Genomic DNA, 14,502 nt, shown 5'->3' with positions numbered 1-14,502 from the left:
GTTGACAAAGCTCGTTGGTCAAGGTAAAGCGCAAAACGAGGCTCATTTAGAAGCATAAGTGGTTCTCGAGAGAGAGAAAAGTGTAGTTTATTTCTTGAATGTGACGTAAATTCTATTACGCAAAGAAAAAAAAAAAGTGATGTTTTAATTGCCGAGTCCTGCCTCGTTTCTATCAAATATCACTCTTTGACAAGGACAAGTTCCCTCGTAAGGAGAACTTCGCCAGAGCCCAAATTTTCGCACCAAAACAAGTTTTTGAGAATTGAACGAACGAACGATTTTTTTTTTTTTTTTTTTTTTTTTTTCCCCTCTGCATTATGTAGGTGTTTACATATGCTACTGTATAAGAATATAATTAAATGAGAAAAATCTTTGCTACGAATTATGACATAAATATAAAATGTGTTACTTCGAAATCGATATAAAAGCCACGCATTGCATGTTTCAAAATATTTGTGAACAACCATTTAAACAGTTCATTAAAACAACAATATATATATTTAGATTCGTATATATATATATATAATTTATTACAAACCAATATATATTATAATATATAATGGCTTGTTAAAAATTATTATAAGAACATTCAGATTTTTTCGCATTTATACTTAAATATTAAATTATATATATAATGTAATCTCAGAATGATTGTATGATATAGATCATACCAGTATCATAATTGTATAACATAGACCATACTAGTATCATAATTGTGTAATATAGAACATACTAGTATCATAATAGTATAATAATGATCATACTAATGTCATAACTGTATAATGTAGAACATACTAATGTAATACAAAATGGTTTAATAAAACAATTAAATTAATAAATTAATTGGAAATTACGAATCAATCATATGGCATAAAAGAATTAATACAGGAAAGGCATACTACGTAAAAGAATACACGGTATACAGTAAAAGATTGTTTTCATCATTTTTATTTTACATTAATAATTCAACTTTTATAAAATTTTCTTTCCAAAACACGGAAGCGTGAAAGCAGAACGGGTAATTTTACATGGATATAAAAATATATTATTTTTTAATTAGACTTAAAATACCTATGATTTTAGTATATAAAGTGTAATTTCAGTTTATTTGTATATGTACAAAATGATAGCTATTCAAGAATCTGCAACATTACAGTATGCATTTGTTATATAGCGTATAAAATTCTAAGTTAGAGGCACTAGACTCACGCTTGGGTGGAGTCCACGCCTTTTAACAAAAGCTTTTAAAGGCATATTTTTAAGATAATGAATCAGAACACTCCAAATGCACTCAGGTTCCCAAGTGGTTGTTCCCAACTATCCACTGAACTAAGACAAGAAAAGCACTTTTTGTACACGCGCGCAACAGTAATATAAGACCCTCGGCTAGGTCCACTGTCATAGAGAGATAACAGTAATTCATTGTCAGAAAAGAGAGCAATAAAATTTTTTATGAAGCATTGTTTGAAAAGAATCGAGAAAGAAGAAAGTCGTTGTGTGTGTTACTAAGGTCCTGAAGTTTTCTTCTTTCAAAATATATGGTCCAATTAATTAAAAGGGAAGACATATTGAGGAAATAACAGTAAAATCTTTGACGTTAGAGACACTTGACACGTTTTTTATCACACGCAACATTTGAGAAAAGAGAAAAACGATTTTACCCAGAATATTTAAAAAAAAAAAAAAAAAGGCTTAGTAAAAGACCAACAAAAAAATTTTTAAAAAAAACACGTACATAATAAATTGAGAAAATAAAATTTATGTTAAATATAATCAGAAACAGAAAACTGTATAATTTAATAGAATAATATTATAAATAATATTAATATCATTCAAATAAAAAATATTACTATAAACTGCTTTTCGACGCAATTCATACTAATATTACACCTTTACTAAATGCGGAAAATATATTTTTTTATTTAAAAATAAGATTCAGACAATTTTAAAAAGTTCGTTAAGAAAATACTTCTCTAATTATACAAATATACGGGGGGGAAAATTAAACAACTGTAAAAATCTAACTTTTTAAGTTATTCAAATATTGATCCTTACTCATAATACTACTATAAAGTTTCCACAAAAGAAATAATAAATTAAATAATTATAGATAAAAATATTATGTAACCTAACAAGTTCGAAATTATTCCAAAAATAAAAGTTTTATGATTGATTACAAAAATTGTTATAAAATGATATGCAATATTTGGATAATTAAGACACTATAAATTTATTTACTAGCTATTAATATATCCAACATCCTTCGGAATTAAAATATTTTCATGTCTAATATTACTTATTTATAACTTCGTAGAAGGAGCAGATAAGATGACAGGCGATAGCAATTTTTAACGCCAGTATTTATTTATTTATTATTTTTTTTATCTAATTAAACTTCAGTTTTTTTTCTAAAATCAATAAAAATCGTCACCAAAAACTATCTAAAGCATAGAAAAGAAATATTTAAAAAATATATATATAAGTATAGCAGCTCATTCCTGTTCTTTATATTTCCTTACGACAAAATTGTCGGCCTCCACTTAAGTATTAACTAAATTTTGAAAAAATAATAAGTTGGAGGAAAATGTCACGTAAATGAAATTGATACAGCTGAAAACGTATGAACTTTGAATTTTTTATAAGATGGTAAAAAAACATATATTTTTTATGGAAATATTTTGCTCCAAAGTTATTCTAGAAAAACGGTAAAAATGCAGGATAAATTGTCATAAATAAATAATTAATTTTTGCAGTATGAAAGGTTGACAGTGTCCTTTCTCTTGTCTTTAATAACACATGTGTAAAGGTTGGTTGAATTTTGCCCAGTTGTTTAGGAGCAGATGTGGGAAATATACGTATATATTTACATAAATATTAATACTTATTGACGGTATTCATTCGTGGAGTTTAATAGCTGCTTAATCCGATTACGCGGAATTAAATTACAAATATCTGTAATATTTTAATGTAAAAAATGATTTTGTATAAACATATGTATATATAATGATATTATAATACACAAAATATTTTATTATAGTACGCCACTTGATTTACAAGCGTAGGCAATTTGCAATCGTTTGAAGTTGATGGATATATCAGTTCGTCCTGTAAGAACTTTTAAGCACTGTTAAATAACTATAAGTTCATTTTTTAAAAAAAGAAACGAAATAGAAATATTTTTAAAAAAAAAGAGGTAGATTAAAGTCTTAGCTGTTACCTATTTCAAAATCGCCCCTTTAAATTTTTCTTTAAAAAAAATTACTAGCAATTGAAGAAAAAATTGCTCAGAAAGGAATTTGGTGTCATGGAAAAGTAAAACCTTGAATTTTAAGGCAGTATTAAAATATTCCTTGTAGAATTATTCCCGTTGAAATTACTACAGAAAATTTAAAAATATAATTTATTGTTAAGTGAAGATTTAATTAACATTTGCACATTGAAAAAATAACGGTATTCATTGTCTCGTCCAAAGTGTACCAAGTTAGGGTGAAATCGGCCAATTCGTTTCGGAAGAGACACGGAACATATGTATATACAGCCATAAAGACTTTTATTTATATTCAGATTTCTGTAACCTGCTTAAAACTAATTAGTAATTTAAAAACCATTTCACACTAACAGCATATCCGTGACTTGAATTTGCATAAAAAAATGTTATACGCCATCAGTACTTTCATATAGGCCAAAAACTATTATCGTAAATTAAGGTGATTTCAAGTAAAACTCGTCTTGCTACATCAAATTGAAACAACTATTTAATTAGGAATTCGAAAAATGATCACATTCAAAATTTTATAATTAATAGAAAAGTAAACTAAGTAAGAATACAAATTAATCTTAAAAGAATAATTAGGCGTATAAAATTGTAATACGTGAGAAAAAAAGTTTTGCATATGATTTTGCAATCCCATAAAAATAAAATTATAGAAACACACTACTTTTTAATCTTATATTTATGATGTATATTTTACCTATCAGAGGGAAAAGGGGAACAATCTACGAACTTCTAGCCTGAAATACTATAATATGATAAGGTTTTAGGATCGATTCACCTATCTACATTTCATTTTTAAAATCGAATAGTAGAGCAATAACTTGCACGCACGCACGCACGCACGCACGCACACACACACACACACACACACACACACACACACACACACACACACACACACACGCGCGCGCGCGCGAAAAAAGAATCGTCGTAATGCATGTAAATACAACGTTCAAGAATATCAATCCAAACACCGACAATTATTGGTGTAATATTATATATATATATATACTCAATATTTTTCAATGTACTAAATTAGAGAGAACAAAACTGAAAGGAAATAAAATTAGTATTACAGAAAAGGTTTCTTTTCTTTTCTTTTTTTTAATTTAAGAGTAAAAATTATTTTAATCCAATAATATACTTCGAAATTATTGAAGAAAATGTTAAATTACTTATTGATTTTTAATAAAAATTTTCAAAAATTATTTCTTAGTGAACATCTACTCCTTTAGAAGTAACTACATGCAAAATTTGAAAGCTCTAGGGTCAACGGTGTATTCTAAAGACTGCTTTGAATGTGTTTTGATCATACAAGTCGCATGATGCAATTTATCAATCTATAAACATTCCTAACGATAAAGATATTGTTACAATTTCACCATTTAAATTATTTAGGTTCAGTGTTCGTATTTTCCTAAATCTGAATATTTATAAAAGAAAAGAATAAGATTTTATATTAATTTCATGTTTCATATGAATATTAAAAGTTAAAATAAGCTTCTTACTTCATTTTTAATGGAAATATTTTAATTAAATTATTCGCAACTCATTCTTCTCTCGCTATTGATAAAGTAAAAATAACATTTGCATATTTATTATAATTTTTGATCTTGCAAGGATGTAAGAATCTCACATATATAGCTAATAAACTGATTGCTCGGAATTAACATACAAACATATATAATATTTTAATGTTAAAAATGTTTTTTTATTAATATAACATAAAAATATGTATATATAGTGATAGCATAATACACAAAAACCTTTTATTTACTGACATCGGCAACCAGCAATCATCTGAAGCTGATGGTGTATCAGTTTCCTTTCCGGACTTTTAGGCACCGTTAAATAACTATTTAAGCCGATAGAAAAAAAATTCCAAAAAAACTAAGAATTAGAAATTTCAAAAAGAAAAAAAAAAGTGGTAAAATAAATTAGAGTCTAAACTGTTGCCAATTTCAAATAAAAGTAAGGATGTCAAAAAATCGAGCTAACTTCCATTTATAGTATAAATAAGGATAAAATTCAATATTATTTTATATAATTGCTTGATTAATTCCATTAAAGTATCATTGTCATTACTAAGGTTGATAAATCATTTAGCATCAAGTGAGTTGGTAAGATAGTTGCAAGAATGAATGTATTTTGTTTATCTATTTCAAGATAAATAGGGCAATTTGGTAAATCTTTGAGAAAGTAAACAGGTGAATAATCTTCCATATTCTAGAAGTACAAACTTGCGCTACTAAAAATAATTTTTATATCTTAGAACTCTTAGTTCATAGACTTTTACTACGTATTAGGAATAAGAACTACGTATTGGCCTTAATCTGTTTGCTGTTATATAAAAAGACAGTAGCCCTTGTTTTTGTTTCGATTCTCTTCCAAATTCAAAGTAAAGTTTTTAAATTTAAAAAATAAGAAATTCATTTCGATTACAAAATTACAGCTAAATTATTGGGTCAGCAACAATTAAGTATTATTTAAAACACAATGAAAAATATTCAGTTTATTTTTAATAATGACAGAAAAAATTGTATGGAAATATAAATGATATCACTAAATAGTAATTTTTTTAAATTTTAAAATGAAAAAATATGACAAAAAAATTGTTTACATGCGATAATATGTTCCGAAATTATTCAGGAAAAACTTTAACATTTTATTAATTTCAATTGAAAGTAATTAATTTTTTAAAAATTCTTAGTGAATATTTGTAACCAAAGAAGTAATAAAATGTCGAAATTAGTCAAACCAACAGTCTTCTGAAGAGAGTTTTGAAAGATTTTTCACCATGCAAATCGCACTTAGATGCAATAAATCACCTAATAAATATTATCTAGTTAAAAAGAAATGCAAATTTAGGGGTTCAGAAGAATCAACAATTTTTAAGGTTGTTACATGATAGGAAATAGTAAAATATTAGCAAGACCTTAAAAACACTATTTATTGAGAAAAACCGTAAGTGATCGTAATAAAGCTTTTATTTTTAAATAATTAAATATTAAGTCTAATTCAATCAGCTATAAAAAAAAGGCTGAAAAATTTTAACAAAATAATTAAATAAAATCAAAATACTAAATTGAAGCATTTGCTAAAAAATATGCTTTTAAAGCATTAAGACAAAAAAAAAATGCCCTGTGCCTTGACGCCGGGGTTAACGCAATGTATCACGACGCGCTAATTTTTGCACAAAATGTTCATCCAGTTTATCCACCAAGAAAATATTTATTACAATAATAAAAAAAAAAAAAATGGCATTTCATTATTCAGCTTCAAATTTAAATTACATCGTCTTAATATTTTTCTTTACACTGTTGCTATTAAGGAACAAAAGAATTTTTTAAGCTTATTTTCTGATTAAATGCACAATAAAAGAAAATACTTTTTCTTTTCAGGTTAAACTTGTGTCTCTACTAAAGCAGAATGTTTATCGTCTGAAGAAATAAATAAAGATAATAACAATAGCTATCATTTGAACAAATGTTTCAAAAGTCAACGAAGAAAAATCACGATCGAACAGAAAATCGATTAAATTTTCTTGAACAATCATTCGAATTCCGAACAAAATCTATTCTTGCCTTGCATACACGTGACTAAACGCAAAGAGTTTGCGCAAACAAATATTCATATAACTAAATTAGGGTATTCTTTCGATTATCTTATGCATACAACAGCTTTACAAACATGGTTATGGTTCACAGATTATATTTATAACCTACCACGGACTAAATACAGAAATGATGTGTAATCCCAAAGAAACGTGACAACATTCCTAGAAACAGATGGCTATGCAAATCCAATACATGCGAGATTGTTTTCAAGAAAAACTTCTTTCTTTCAAAAAATATTTATCGGAATAATTGCTAAAGATTATATATGTTTACTTTTACTTCTCTCTTTTTTCTAAAAATTTGAAATTCAGAATTGCTTTGTAAAATTTATGATGAAAAGAACAGAATTATTTTCTTGTCTATTGGGGACTTAAAATGCTTGGAAATGGAAAACAGACACATTGCAGAACTCGTCAACTATAGAATTTTCATTGTAAGACATTTTACTTAATGCAATTTCAAGTTTTATTAATTTAACTTAATACATTTAAAAATGTTATTTCTTTGTTTATATATATATATATATATATATATATATATATATATATATATATATATATATATATATATATATATATATATATATATATATATATATATATATATATATGCATTTATGTTGCCAGATACTGAATTAAAACTTGCCGGAGATACAGAAAAATAAATTCAAAAGAATAAGCTTTGCAATTTTGAAATTAAAGTTATGGCAATTCATAGAAGTATGATAATAGCTTTCATTCATTGTCTTATTAAAAATATTTTTAAATCAAGGAAACCGCTTCTAAAATCTGTAACATATTATTGCATATTTCTCGCAATATTTATCGTTTAAAATTTTAGGAAAACAAGGATGTTTATTTAGATTTTAAATAAACTTTTCATTTTAAATCGTTTGCAACTTCGACAAAAAAAGTTATTTTTAATGCGAGAAAATTTAATTTAATTGCATTTTTTTACAATTATTTGTCTTCTCTCATTTCATTCTGTAAAATAAATTTAATACTAGAAATGAGATTTTATTAAAATACATTTTATTAAAGCAAAATTGTCAGACCCAAAGATAGCTATGAACTAAGAATCTTGAAAAACACTGAAAAGACAAATATAAGGTCATTCTATAAATATTCACACCCAGATATCTTGGTATTTCAGATTAGGTATCATCTAATCCAAATATATCTATTGACAGAATACCATAAAAAACGTTTCAAAGGACAGGAAATGGAGAACAAAACGATCCCTGTATATTTTCAAAGGTTTCAATTTAATCATCCAAAGTTATTTTTAGACATTTTCCGACACTGTTATCGGAACATTTTTTCAAAAATAGTTCAATCAAGTACCGTTATCTCTTGATGATACAATACAACACAAAGGTCATTTCACTGCGCATTTATATGCCACGTTCGCAAAACCATATTCCAGGAGGTAAAAGGCCAACGAGCAACTTCAAAGACAAAGATAACAAATTAATACAACTTCAGAAATTTGAAATAATTGTATCAAGTTTCAAACAGCATTTCAAAATTGGTTCTATACAAAAGTAAACCAGGCGCATTCCATAAAATGTCGTTTGATGATACAAATTCTTGCAGAATTTACACCTTTTTAAACTGAAAGCAGAGACCATTTGTGTCCCCGCAAAAATTACATCAAATGAATATATGCAAACGCAAATATAAGCAATTCGCATAAAATTTCTAACGTTTTCACGTTAAAAAAAAAAGTTGAAAGTCTTAATACCATGAGTTCTCAAATTTTTCAGTTTCTAAGTTCCGCACAGGAGCGTTTTACAGTTCGTAATATGGTTAAGAAAACCGGGAATGCATTTTGAATACCATTTATCGATAGATAAAAATCAAAATTTGACGCAGAGCTAAAACTTTAGTAAAACAGAAAGAACGCCAAATTTCGTTTAACTCGTTGCTTTTTACAGTGATCATGATTGCATGTATGTAAATTACAGACCCAAAGACGGACAACTCGTTAAAGAATTCAAATAAAAATTTTATGCTAAAATTATGATTTATTCATCTTTCTGTTTTGTATTTGGACAGACAGTTGAACTTTTTGAGAATGGGTTCTTTGAAAATTGGCAGAAATCTACAAATTTAGTGTAAAGCCAAATTTGGTACCAAATTTTATCTATTTAACTCAACGCGTTTTTGAGTTCTCATACTCATAGACAGCCATAATTCCCAAAATCTCGACGTTCGAATTTTTCAATGATTACGATATTTCCTCTTCGTACACCAAAATAAAAGATGTAAAAAAAACGCCACAGTTAATATTTACTGATAGAATTATAATTAATTCTAAATACTAAACTATTTTAGAATATATGATTTAAGTAATCTATAAAGAATGTGAGAATCAAAAAATAATAAAAATTAACAATTTCTGGTAAGATGCAGAAAATAAATTTGCAAAATCAACTAATTAAAAAAAGAAACTTCAGTCACACGAATTTAATTACATTAAAACACTTGAATCATGGTTGGAAGACGCCGAATTTTCAGACGATTTGAGAACTTTCATCAAGAATTGTCATTTATTGGATTAAAAGTCTTAGTATGCGGGAAAATGAAAGGCTCATTTTTTTTAAAGTTATAAGTAGAAAAGGCCGCGTTCTCTTTAACAAAGGGAAGCAAACACATTAATTTAAAATCTGATGAATTTCAATGAACCAATAACTACGCTTTTATTTCAGAGCAATTTTAAAAGTAAGTATTCACGAGATTTTTCTTTAAGAATTAATTAAAAGGAAATGAAATAATATTAAATTATTTCACATTAATAAATAATATCATTACATAATGCGGGCGGTTGAATTGCGTAAACTAAATAAAATGGGAGAATATGTAATTTTCTTAACATATAAACAAACAATCTCAAAACAACCTTAAATAATTACGTTTTTTAGAGGAAATAAAAAAAAATAATGATAATAAATTCCAAACGGCATTCAGATACTAAAAAAGGCATTTAATGTAAAGTTTTAATCTGAAAATGCTCACGAAACCCATTACGAACGATAAAAAAATTAGCATATCTGACGATATTTGTATTTATATTAGTTTATTTTTTAAAAGAATATATGTAATTTGCCATTATTTATAAGTTTTAATTATTTTTTTTTTTCATAGCAGCAATCAAAAATGCATATTAATCTTTCATACGTTTCTACTTGAAAGTAAATTGAACAAAAATGATTTTTTTTCTTCTGGTCTCAAAACATGATTATCTGTTACGAAATTTCATTAAATTTCCGTGTTTCTTATTAACAAATCCAAAAATAAGTAAACAAAACTTGTCATTTAATCGGAATTCAAGGCATGGAATAAAATCCTTTTTAATTACTTAAATACTTCAACAAGTTCCGATCTAATTTTAAAAAATCGTTTTATGATAACAAAAACAGCTCATTGTTTAGTTAAATCCAAATATAGGTCATATTAAAAAGCAAAAATGTTCCTTTATGAGAGAGGGAAACGATCATTGAGCTTCAATATCACTTCTACACTGTCAAAACTAGAGAACAAAGAGATAGTTTTCTTTAAAAGTGAAAATTCTATTTTTTCATCCAGTTCAATTAAACTACAGTGCCTTTCCATTTTAAATTATCGTGCATTAGCAACCAAATATGACATTTTAAAATGCATTTTATATCAATCACTTTCACTAACAAAATTTTTAAAAAAATAAAAATTCTAAACATTTTCCCTCTTTAAACAAATATAACTTGAGATTACAATTATTTACTTTTACTTTAATAGAAAAAAACATATCTGATTTTTATATATAAAAATATTATATATATAGATATAAATGCTTAAAGTTATATGCACTTAATAATTGGTTATTATCTACTGAATTTTCACATGAACAATTAAATAAAAAATTATAGTAATTAAAATGTAATTATTTTTAAATTTAAATAATTAAAAAAAAGATAAAAGATAAAAAGTGACTATCTATATGCTAGCCAGCAATTCTTTATTATATCTGAATAATAGAAATATAAATAAAAAATGCAATATAATATTTTTCTTGATGTGTAATACCCACCAGATTATTTATAATTTCCATGCAACCATAAATTATCTACATTTTTTTTTACTGTGAACCGCATACAATAATATAGAATAATAAAAAAGCTTTTTTTACAATTCCAAAACATGAGCAAATACCAATTTAGTACAAATCATATGAATACCCCATGTTTTGTAATTCTAAAAGGATGTTGGAATTAATATATATTTTCAATTCATAAAAATATGTTTACACATTACTTTTAACCCAACACCAAGAATTTACAGTTCCATTCCCCTATTATATATATTGAAGGACAGATTCAACAAATAATATGAAAGGAAATCATTTTTTTGAATTTTGAAGTTCACCATACTGATATTCACATTTTTATTTTATGATATTTCTAACAATGACACAGTAACAAAGGTTTAAACGGGAAGGTGGGAGAAAGATGTCATATCAGTCTTTGAAGAAGTTTTGAACACTAGTCTCCAATGATTTTGACTTGTAATTATACAAGGGAAAGAGAGTAAAAAATACTTTATTCTTGGAATCATTTACTTTCATTACACTGATGATCATGCTAACCAAGAATGTTGCTCCTCCCCCCCCCCCTTCCCAGTTGTCTTTCTTTTATGAGATAGCTGGATTCTCAGAGTTTTAATTTTTTAATACATATGAATAAATAAATAAAACTCTACAAACTATATAAAACTATCTGAGAGGTGGAATCAATTTTTCGATACTTCATGTTTAACTCTTCACTTATTTATAATTTAAAAAGTATTTTTAAAATTTCAGAAGTGTGATTAATACAAAAAAAAAATCTATTTATTTACGTTAAAAGCTAATTTTACAAATTTGAAAGCTCTAAGATCAAAACAATTGTGTATGTAAGAATGTTAATTCTATTTATATAATTTACATTTTAAATTCATATGAAATTTAAAATAATTTTATTGCCTTTAATAGAGATAACAGAATGAGCTAATTAATTTCACATTTTCTAACAGGCACATTTTCTTACACTTAATTGGATCATAATTTTAAATAAGATTCCCAAAACATAAATAATAAGTGAAATGCTATTACATCAGATTATTTTGTTTCCAGCAAATAGTCTTAAAAAATTACTCAATAGATTTTAAAATGTAATTCAACAATGATTAGTTTTTAAATATGTAAAAAAGAAGTTAATATATCAATCAACAATTAATATTAATATATTAATCAACAAATATGATATTTATAATTTAAACATCATAAATAAAATGTCTCTTCATAATCAATAATTAACTTAACTACGACAATATATAAAAAATATTCTCAATTTATTTTATAAATCTATTATCTAAATATTGTTGGAAAGAGGAAACTTATAATAAAATTATTTTTATCTAAAATGTGAACAATATTAAAAACATGAAAGCAATAAAAACTTGTAAACAAGACTTAATTGGATAATGTATGAAACAAGAAAAAAAAAATGCTTTTGACAACTACAGAATATAAATCAATGTAGACATCAAAATAAAAAAAATTGTAACAAGATATAACTGAATAATTTATGAAGTTACAAAAATAAATAGATTTCTTAGTTATCTGAGAATTAGAAAATAGAAAGTATAACAGATTTCCAAGAAATAAAAAACTTGTAAACAACAAAAAATAGAATAATTTATGAAATTAACAAAAAAAAAAGGGGCCTTTCTAAGTTAAATGCTAGCAGATTTCTAAAAGAAAGTTAATAAATGTTCAACATTCATAAATCATTTTATATAATTGATGGCGACAGTAAATCCATACAGAATATATAGCAGCTTCTTTTTGTTTCTCATTATCATTTTAAATGATATAATTCAAATTTATATCTTTTTTCAGAGTTTAAAGATTTGACTTATCTTTAAAAGCTATGTTTTATGCCCTAAAATTTTTATATAATACAGCGATTAAATGTTTAAAAGAAAAAGTTACTTTCACACATATTTTGTCAAATTTTTCACAAATCTGATATAGGAATAAATACTAATATTTGATATTTAAGTTTTGATTAGCTAAATAATTAGAAATTTGGCTTAACAGATAGAAGAATATTAACATTTAAAAAAAATGCATATAAAAATTTAATACTGCAATTAAATTGAAATATAAATAGCTGATTTACAACACTAAAATAATATCACAAACTTTTGACAAATAAACTAAATGAATAACTATAGAAATACTCAGAAAGTAATAATATGAAATAAATTTATTATTATTTATTAAAATGAAAATTCCTATAGTACTCTTACATATGTATATTACTATGAAATTGATATCTACCTTCGAGCCAACATGCTCTAATACTTCAATGTCTACAAAAAAAAATGATGTTTACCCAACTTACATTAAAATACACTAGGTATTGCAAGAAGTAATATATGATATAATTTTTATAAATGACTAATCTTATTTTGGCAAAATATGAGTATTTTAAATAATATTTTTTTTTTTTCAAATTCACTAAAAATTATACCATATCATTCAAGACGTTCACTTAAAATATTACAAGGTTTCATTTAAAATCTTATTATAAAAATTCATGAAAAATGAAACACATGATGTTTATGTATGAAAAGTAAACTTACCTTTCCGACTTAGGATATTCAGGGAACTTGGTTTGAATCAGTTCTTGAATAGTCCGTAAAGAAAGAGGTTCGGCAGATATACCTTGAGCTCTGTGTTTCCTGCGTCCATAATAATTATTTAGATTTAAATTGGGACTAAACACTGACTGATATTTATCTAATAGGCAACGAAGTCTTTGGATTTCTTCCTCTTTTTCGTCTAAGAGTTGTTTAAGTCTGTCGATCATTTTTTGTTGTTTAAAGATGATGTCGTGCACATCATCCTCTGTATCCATCTGAATGGGAGACATTGGCATTTTGATCATAAGTGGAGTCTTAAAAATGATATATTTCTCAAGAGAATGAGATTGTTTCAAAGAAACAACTCATTTCAAAACTTGACTAAAGTTCGTCTGAAAAATCATTGCGAAGCCAACTAGTTTTACCTTATATAATCATAATCATTGTAGTTGATCACAACTACAAGAGATCACAAACTTCTTTAAAAGTAATTTCTCTGAATAAAAAACTCAAAACATCTCGGCGCACAAAAAGACCATCACGTGTTTTAAACACTTGCCGCGAAAGCTTTCCCTCCACCTACTAACACAACTTGTTTACTGAAGCTGTTTATAGCTACAGTGAAGCAGTACAGGTATTTAATCAGCATGTACTACTCGCGTAAAAAGTTATAAATAGAATCCAGTTTCGACTTCCGTTACGAGCAGAACAAAACATGGGAAGTTTAGTTGTCACAAAAAGGACCGGAACCGACTTATAGAAAGTTGTGAAGTTTATAAATGGCAACTTTGCATTTAAAGCTTTTATAGCTGCTGAAAATGTTTTACTATCCCCACCTTTTTTAACCTTTAAAAAGGTAACCTTTTTAAAACCTTTTTTTTTATTTAGATTCCATCGAATAATATAATTCTAATTTTCTTTTATGTAAGCACTTTTCTACATCCTT

The 14,502-nt window shown here is 25.9% G+C and overlaps 1 protein-coding gene across 1 annotated transcript in view; it reads right to left on the bottom strand.

The window, feature by feature from the left end:
* The window catches only part of LOC129966865 (cGMP-dependent protein kinase, isozyme 2 forms cD4/T1/T3A/T3B-like), a 122,761-nt gene extending 108,586 nt beyond the window's left edge, over nucleotides 1–14,175 (bottom strand). Inside the window, exon 1 of the mRNA XM_056081467.1 lies at nucleotides 13,557–14,175. Coding sequence (XP_055937442.1) covers nucleotides 13,557–13,861 — 305 coding nt within the window. The 5' untranslated portion in view covers nucleotides 13,862–14,175. The remainder of the gene's footprint in view (nucleotides 1–13,556) is intronic.
* Between the last annotated feature and the right edge of the window lie 327 nt (nucleotides 14,176–14,502).

This window comes from Argiope bruennichi, chromosome 4, assembly GCF_947563725.1.
Source record: "Argiope bruennichi chromosome 4, qqArgBrue1.1, whole genome shotgun sequence".
NCBI lineage: Eukaryota > Metazoa > Arthropoda > Arachnida > Araneae > Araneidae > Argiope > Argiope bruennichi.
Note: the sequence above shows the minus strand (reverse complement) of the source record. Positions and strands in the feature narration are given on the sequence as shown.